The 9,023-nt window shown below is 34.9% G+C and overlaps 1 protein-coding gene across 1 annotated transcript; it reads left to right on the top strand.

Annotated features, from left to right (window-relative positions):
* Positions 1–5,779: 5,779 nt before the first annotated feature.
* LOC119800208 (olfactory receptor 4K15) lies at positions 5,780–6,766 on the top strand. Its single transcript, XM_038310327.1, has one exon. The coding sequence runs from the start codon at positions 5,792–5,794 to the stop codon at positions 6,764–6,766; it is 975 nt and encodes a 324-aa protein (XP_038166255.1). The 5' UTR covers positions 5,780–5,791.
* The last annotated feature ends 2,257 nt before the right edge of the window (positions 6,767–9,023 follow it).

The following is a 9,023-nucleotide window of genomic DNA, read 5'->3' on the forward strand; positions in this document are numbered from 1 at the left end:
GCAGGCTAAAAATTAAAGTTCTTAAAGTTAAAAAAAAAGAAAGAAAGAAAATAGTTGGGTGTGGTGGTACACACCTTTAATCCCAACATTTGGGAGGCAGAGATAGATTGACCTCTGAGACTTCAAGGGGCAGAGGCAGATTGACCTCTGTGACCTCAGGACACACCTTTAATCCCAATGCCTGGGAGGCAGAGACAGACAGATCTCTGAGAGTCCAAGGACAGCCTGGTCTACAGAGTTATTCCAGGACAAAGATATATAGGGAACCTGTTTCAAAAAGTAAAAGTAAAAGAAATAAAGGTTTAAATAAAGCCACATAAAGATGGAAAATACACAGAGAATCTTGATACTGTATGCTATTATGTTCTCTTTGAATTGTTTGAATGCTGATGAAGGAGCTGCTAAAAGATATTTGTTTATAAATGCTGCTGAACTAATCCAAAATAGATATTTTGAAAATACCTTGACTTCAGAATTTGGATCTAAGGATATGATACTTTGGAAAAGAGATTCTTCTTTTATTTTTACAGAAAATGAGACTCATTGGATTGCTTCTATCCCAGTATGGTATGATAGACCACACCCTCCTGAAAGGTTGCTGTGAACACCTTCAAAAAATTACTTCACCCAACTGATGACTGAGATGAAACTGGCACACAGGTTACACCATGAAAGATCTGATTACCAGCGCCCTCATACAGCAGCCAGCAGTTTGGAGAGAAATAACTACGTCCATATTCCCAGATATTGTTTATAAATGTTCTTTTACATTTAAAGGGGGAAATGATATAGAAATGAATAATTTACATTGGTATAAATTTTACTCTATTGATATAAATTTAAGGTCAATTTTGTAATATGTATATGTATTTCTGATACTGACTAAGGTATTGTGATTGTGTAGTTCATTTTAAAAATGTAATGTATATTTAAGAAATATAGGTTGTTAATGGATAATCATCGATAATAGTAAAGCTTATAGTCATGTTAGATATTTTAGATATATAGAGATATATTTCAGTTAGATAGGCATTCTTCATATCTTTCAAAAGACTACAGAATATGGCATTTAATGTTTTAATAACTTAGATTTTTCATGACAATGAGACACATCTGCTCTTGGCAGCACCAATCTACTTCAAGAGGAAGATGGACATCAAAGAGGCTCCGTATGAAGTTTGATAGCCATTTGGGCAAGAAACTGCTCTTGCCTGGACTGTTGCATAAACTGGACACAGAGAACCCTCAGAGAGAGGACTGCTGAACTTGCCTAACAGTGAGATGATTCTTTGAGATTCCTGACTCATGAAAGTGTCTGCGAGACATTCTGAAGGACACAGCAGATAGTGACTGAATTGCCTTCGAAATTTCCTGCTTCATGGAAATATCTCTGGATACTATGGGCCTGAAGGCCGAAGATGGATGCTCCAACAGTACAGAGGAACTTTGGGTGACTGTCCAGGCAGCAAGATGTCTCTGTGATTTCTAGAGTTTTGTAAGTTGCTTACTTCTCATTTACTTAGGTAATATTATATCCTTCTGGAGTCTTTGATGGAGTTGAAGAATAGATAGATAGTTATAGTTGTTTTCCTTTGTTATGATGAAAGATAAAGTAGATATAAATATTGTAACTGTAATTCTTACTTGATAACTGTTTTGTTATATGTAGTGTTGCTATGTTAAATTTAAAGCCTTCCTTTTTTGTTTAAACAGAAAAAGGGGAAAGGATGTGGGAGAGTCTTCTGTTTGTGTTGATTTCATTTGTTAATAAAGAAACTGCCTTGGCCAGCCCTTAGGTGGGTGGAGTAGACAGAACTGGAAGAAGGAAGTGAGGTAGATGGCTCAGTCAGATGCAATCCCTCTCCTCTCTGGGACAGACACGATGAAGCTCCAGCCCAAGATGGATGTATGCTAGGATCTTCCCGGTAAGGCACCACTTCGTGGTGCTACACAGATTATTAGAAATGGGTTAATCAAGATGTGAGTAAGAGTCTGAAACTAATGGGCCAGGCAGTGTTTAAATGAATACAGTTTGCGTGTTGTTATTTCAGGTAAAGCTAGCCAAGTGGGAGCCAGTCAGAATGAAAAGCAGGCCCTCAGCTCCTCACTACAAATGACCTTGAAGAATAATGTATACAGCCAGTTCGTGAAAAACAGTTTCTTAAATTCTTGACAATGACCTCTTTGCTCTTACATTAAAACATTTCCATAAGCATTGCTTATATTTATAGAATAAAATATCAAATAATTTGATTGAAAAGTGTAGTACTGAGCTAAACAGAGAATTCTCAACAGAAGAATATCAAATTTTCAAAATATACTCAAAGACTTGTCCAACATCCATAGGCATCAGGAAAATGCAAATCAAAATGACTCAGAAATACCAAGTTAAACCTGTCAGAATATCTAAGATCATAAGCACTGATTACAGCTTATGCTGGAGAGGATGTGATGTAAGAGAAATGATCCTCCACTGCTGGGGACAGGGTAAACCTGGACAGCCACTTTGGAAGTTTATATGACAGTTTCTCAGAAAATTGTGATTCAGTTTGCCTCAAGACCCAGCTATACCAGTCTTTGACATATACCCAAAGGATGCTCAATCATACCACAAGGACACTTGACCATCTAGGTTCATAACAGTGTTATTTGTAACAGCCAGAACTTGAAAACAAAGTGGATGTCTCTCAACAGAAAAATGGATAAAGAAAATAAATGTAATGCATTTATACAATGAAATATTACTCAGCTGTAAACAGCAATTTGATCACACTTTCATCTTTTAACAAGATTTTGCCTAGTTGTTTTGATTTAATTTAATTTTGTCGGTGGCTTGAAAGAGAGAGGGGTTAGGAGCTGTTGTTAAAAAAAACAGTTTATATTCAATTTTAAGCAACTGAGAAGTGTAGAGGGAAGGCTTTTATATCAGTTCTATGTGAAACCTAGTCTTGAATTCAATTTATTATATCTATCTGTGAGTGTATATCTACATATACATCATATACCCCAAAACACATACATACACACACATTATGTGTGTGCATGAAATATGTTAAATAAATCATGATTTTAGTTAGAAATTGTAGTTATGCAAAATGTTGACAGATACCATGTATAAACTTTATTAAATCCATAACACACTCAAAAATATGTAAGAAAAACTAGTTTCAAATGTAAGCATTTATGTGTAGGCAGGTGAGCTTTGTAGGTGGTCTTGTATAGTCTATAATAAGATAAATCATTTTGGTAGTTCTGTTTCTTGTTGCATTTGTTGAATACTCAAGTTTTCTTGTTAGTAAATAATCTCTCTCGTGTAATTATCTCTAATGGAGGCAATTTTTGTGATCTCAACTCTCATGTGAGTCTCTTGGTCACTACAGTCCAGTGACGTCAATTCATAATTAGTTTCTAATCATTGCAAAGACTTTTTATATATTTTGGTGTTGATGGTAGTAATATTCTGAAGAGTTGTTGGTAAAAGTTAAAGTTGGGAAAGGCATGGATTTCCTGCCTTTGTCAGCTATCTTTGTTCAGCTCCTGCAGAATTGTGCTGCTCTTGTTAGGTTCTTCTAAAAAAAGATTGCTGTTTCCTGGACCTATAGGATGAGATAAGTCAGGATACACATTCTTATGATATGTAAGTAAATGTATATATACACTTCCATATGCAATGCAGAACAAGAAATGTGAATCTTGGTGACATGTCATAGGTGTTAATTTCTAGAGGATTCTGAAAGATATTTGTGGTCATTTAATTCATCATGTGAATAGAGTTAAGCTAAGTTCTTTGTAAATTCTGTAACATAACATTTATTTTTAAACTTCTTTTTAATTGTCTTTACCCCTATTTAAGATTCTTTGGTATCCAAGTGCTCCCCCAAACCCCTATATACGAGTACATCTGATCTATTAGAACACAGTCCTTTGTGATTACAGACATTCAATTCACTTCTTTATTTTCTTCCCCCAAAACTAAATGTTATATCATCTCTATATTGCTGTATAACAACTAAACTGTTAATGACTACAGAAGATTACAGGACAACTACATATTTTCCATTTAATGTCATACTAAGTATCTTTGTATATATGCAAAGACAAGGTATCAATATGTGTACAGTCCCAGCAATGTGATATACCTATCTACCTCTACTTGGAGAATAAAAGAAAAAAAATGTTGAAAAGTTGATGAAAGGTACATTCATGAAACAAAAAGTTTTGTGACTCTTGTAAAATGCATAGTTTTCCTCCCTTCATCTATCATTTCCTATATCTTAGTAATAGTATTGTAGAAAGACTTATACATTAAAATCTCAAAAACCAGGGAACTGAAGATCACTCTGCCCATTTAATACTGAGATCTGAATTCAGCCTTAAATATTGTAAGAACTAAAATCAGTATATGTTAGCACATCTAATTGGAAGCACATTTTAGTCTGAATTGTGCCAGGCTATGTGAAATTATTAAATAATGATTATTAGATTAAATTAAATTAGAATAAATCTAAGACAACACAGTGTAACTTAATAATGATTATGAATTCTTTGAAATCATTAACTCCTCCCCTAAATAATAAATTGACAGGCAAATTTAATAAAATTTTAGGATGATCTGATAACCATTTAGCATGTAAGGATGATGAGCTGTAAGAGGTTAAAGGACCCAGGCAGTGATTTGGAGGTGTCCAATAATACAGTTATGATTTTGGCATATCATTTCTTGCTTTAATCGATAATCAATTTATTTCAAATAAAATGCTTTAGCACTTTTAATCTAATATACAATGTGCCATACAAAGAGGTAATTGATTAATTGAAATTTTAACTTCTCTAAATTATCAGGGGATCAATAATATGGGCCTATTATCCTTATAGAAGCAGATACAAATGCCCAACAGTAGACCTGGAAAGAACCAGTGCTTTTGGGTTTATGAACTAGGGAAATTGTACAGGGCTTTTGTGGGAAATGCAGTTTGCATTCTTATTCTTTATGATTTTATTTCAGATGCTAAGAAACTTGCTTCTTGAATTTCCAAAAGTTTCTCAAGAGTCCCAGAAGCCACAGACAGTGGAAGAAATCAACTTTACAGGAGAATCAGAGGAGTTATTGGAGGCAGGTTCGTGCTTAGATACACTTTCATGCTCTATTTTAAATTCTCTGCTTGCAAACTTCTCTGTCATAGCACCCTAGGAAGTTCCTGATTCTTTCACACTTACTCTCCCTCTTGGGGTATATATCAAAACCTCAGAAAAATGTTTCTACTTGTGTTATTTTTTTTCCTACTTGTAAGGGTTTTTGTGACTGAAGTCTAAGAGTTGGGAATTCTGAAAAACAAAATATAGTTGTTTTATTTTTTAAATAAAAGGTTCAGAAAAAGGGATGCCTTATCAAAAATCAGGTGTTATATATTTTTCTGTAGTATACTCTGCTTTAAAGTTCTACTTCTTAAACATTTCTGAATATTTTGGTGTGCTTGCTTTGATGGTACAAGTGATAAAACACAAATTAATACCTTGCTGGGTTCTGAAAAGTTGGAGGCATGAAATACAAAAGTTATCCTCTGGGTTTGTTTTTGGAAGTGAATTAAGATTTCAAGGTTCTATAACTAGATCTATGCAATATTTTATGGCAGCAGTCATGCAATTTTGAATAACTCCATGGATAAAAACATAAAAAGTACAATCTTTGAAATATGTGCTATAATTGAGAAAGAATGCCAAACTTATTTAATTAATTGATTTCTCTTCTGTTTCTACACAGACAACTGAAGACAAATCTCTTCCAAAGTCAATGAATGAGACAAATTACTCTCGGGTGACAGAGTTTGTGCTGTTGGGCCTGTCAAGTTCAAAGGAGCTTCAGCCTTTCCTCTTTCTCATATTTTCACTGCTGTACTTAGCGATTCTGCTGGGAAACTTCCTCATTATCCTCACAGTGACTTCAGATTCCCGACTTCATACCCCCATGTACTTTCTGCTTGCAAACTTATCTTTTATAGATATATGTGTAGCTTCTTTTGCTACTCCCAAAATGCTTGCTGACTTTCTGGCTGAACGGAAAACTATCTCGTTTGAAGCCTGCTTGGCTCAGATTTTTTTTGTTCACCTATTTACTGGTGGTGAGATGGTACTTCTTGTATCCATGGCCTATGATCGATATGTTGCAATATGTAAGCCTCTCCACTACATGACAATCATGAGTCACCGAGTGTGTATTATTCTGGTCATCATCTCCTGGTGTGTGGGTTTCATCCACACAACTAGCCAGCTGGCATTCACTGTTAACTTGCCATTTTGTGGTCCTAACCAGGTGGACAGTTTTTTCTGTGATCTCCCTCTGGTGACCAAGCTAGCTTGCATAGACACTTACATTGTCAGCTTACTAATAGTTGCAGATAGTGGCTTTCTCTCCATGAGCTCATTTCTCCTCTTGGTCATCTCCTACACTGTGATTCTCATTACAGTTAGGAATCGCTCCTCTGCTAGTATGGCCAAGGCCCGCTCCACCCTAAGTGCTCACATCACCGTTGTCATACTCTTCTTTGGACCATGCATCTTCATCTATGTGTGGCCTTTCAGCAGCTATTCAGTTGACAAAGTCCTTGCCGTGTTCTACACCATCTTTACACCCATATTAAACCCAGTTATCTACACTTTGAGAAACAAAGAAGTTAAAGCAGCTATGTCAAAGCTGAGGAGTCGCTATCTGAAACCTGGACAGGTTTCTGCCCTGATTAGAAATGTTCTTTTTCTAGAAACAAAGTAAAATTACAGGACTGACAGCATTTTTGTTTTTTCTCTGGACATTTCCAACGTGGAATTGATGGTATTTGTAAAGATAGCCATTATCATGTGGAGCTATTTCAAGGCTTACTGTATGACTGATAGGGAGATCACATTGCATGAATTTTTTTAGAAACAGGGTTTTTGTGTAACTTTGGAGCTTTGGAGCCAGCCCTGGAACTAGCTCTTGTAGACCAGGCTGGTCTCAATCTCATGGAGCTTCCCCTGTCTCTGCCTCCTGAGTGCTGGGATTAAATGAGTGTACCACCACCGGGTGGCTCATTTCATGAAATTTAATATTCTTTCAATTACTTTTGTTCTTTACCATTGTTTTATCTTCTTGCTTTAAAATTATAACTGTTTTAAAGTAAAAGGCTGACTTTAATGTAAATGCAGTTATGATATTTACTGAACTGTAAATATACTTTTCTGTGTGTGGTTGGAAAATACAGTTTATATTCAAACTGTCAACTAAATTTATTGTTTGCAAAGAAAGAAATGCACCTTATAAAATGTTTTTCAAATAAAATAAAAGTGATCAATACTTGCTGCTTTTTCTAGTTCTGTGTTTGCTTTGTTTCTGCCATAATACAGCGTTCTGTGAATACCAAGTACTGACTCGAATTTAATGTTTAGTTATGTATTTTGCTTTCATTGGGTCCCAGCACAGAGTTACTATTCTGTACCAGGTCCTATAATACTTGGGTTTTATGTACAAAGTAATCTAATTGTGTAGATATTAATTACAACAGGTAAGGACATGAACAAATTCTTTGGACAAACCAAAGAGATGATGAGCAACATCAGTTCCTGGATCAGAATCTTGCAATTTGTAAGCAAAGCCTTAATATTGCTTGAAAAATAAATCCTCAGAGATTACTGAAGCTTTATAAGAGCCAATAGTTCCTTCTATAGGTTATCTAATGACCATGTAACTAAAATTGCCCATTATTTATCAATTTACTGTTTCCAGCAATAAATCCAAGAATTCATCATATGTTTTGCTTCTACATCTAGTTTGGCTGAAGCAGGTCCAAAGGCACCATCAAGTTGTATGAACAATTATTTCTGAAATAACATATTATAAATTTGTCACATAAACACCTCTGTCTCCATTAAGATTAAAGAGCTCATGGAAGAAATGCTATGCGCAATTGAGAGAAAAATAATTTTCATCCTCTTAAAAGGCTTTTCTACCTCTTTGTGTATGATAAGAAATAGGCTGTTACTATTGCGAAGCTTCATTCAATGAGACCAGAAATGCATGGAGAGAAAAACTTTCTATTGTTATATGCACCAATGAATATTTTGCTTAATATTCATCTTTGGTTATGGAATTAGAATTAACTAGCCGGGCGGTGGTGGCACACGCCTTTAATCCCAGCACTCGGGAGGCAGAGGCAGGCGAATCTCTGTGAGTTTGAGGCCATCCTGGTCTACAAGAGCTAGTTCCAGGACAGGCTCTTAAAAAAGCTGCAGAGAAACCCTGTCTTGAAAAACCAAAAAAAAAAAAAGAAAAAAAGGAATTAGAATTAACTAAAAGTTATTAAAATTATAGAAAACAGGAAACATTATGTCTCAATTACAATATTAAATGTCATAGAATAATTTCCATAAATCAGATGAGTGACCCATAATGAAGACAGACATAAATATCAGTAGTGTTTTGTATCTTCATTATTGTGTAAGTTTTCTTTTACAGAATGGGCAACCAAAACAAGAAAAAGTAGAATTAGCCGTCAACTGATAGTATTGTTTCTTTCCCAAGTATACACACCAAACACATTTAATAAATATAACAGAAACCATGGTTTGGACTGTGAGTATGTTTGAGTGTGTGGAGTTCACCTAAGTTCATTTGTTCCCATTACTTCTGATGCCATTTACTTGGTCTATAATCAGAAGACACTGGAATCTGAAAACTTGTCATTTATTGGTGGTTAATCATTTCTGTCATATTTATTCTTCCACATATGGTAATAGCTGCTTTTGAATTTTATTTCTGCTCTTCATAAATGTTCCCTTACTGCTTACACATGTAATACTTAGATTGCCATTTGACTTAGTGAGTTTTACTTACAGAAATTGCATTCCACAATGATTGTCTTTGTCATGACACACATGAAAAGTGTGATACCATACTATGATTTTACAGTGATAATATAAAAACTATGAAATTATTTTTCTCATACTGACTTTGCCATTAAATAGCTATATGCCTTAATGAAACCACAAAGAAG

Source organism: Arvicola amphibius, chromosome 13 (genome assembly GCF_903992535.2).
Source record: "Arvicola amphibius chromosome 13, mArvAmp1.2, whole genome shotgun sequence".
Classification (NCBI taxonomy): Eukaryota; Metazoa; Chordata; class Mammalia; order Rodentia; family Cricetidae; genus Arvicola; species Arvicola amphibius.

Coding starts and splice junctions, on each gene's coding strand:
- LOC119800208 (XM_038310327.1), top strand. CDS start 5,792: ATGAATGAGACAAATTACTCTCGGGTGACAGAGTTTGTGCTGTTGGGC.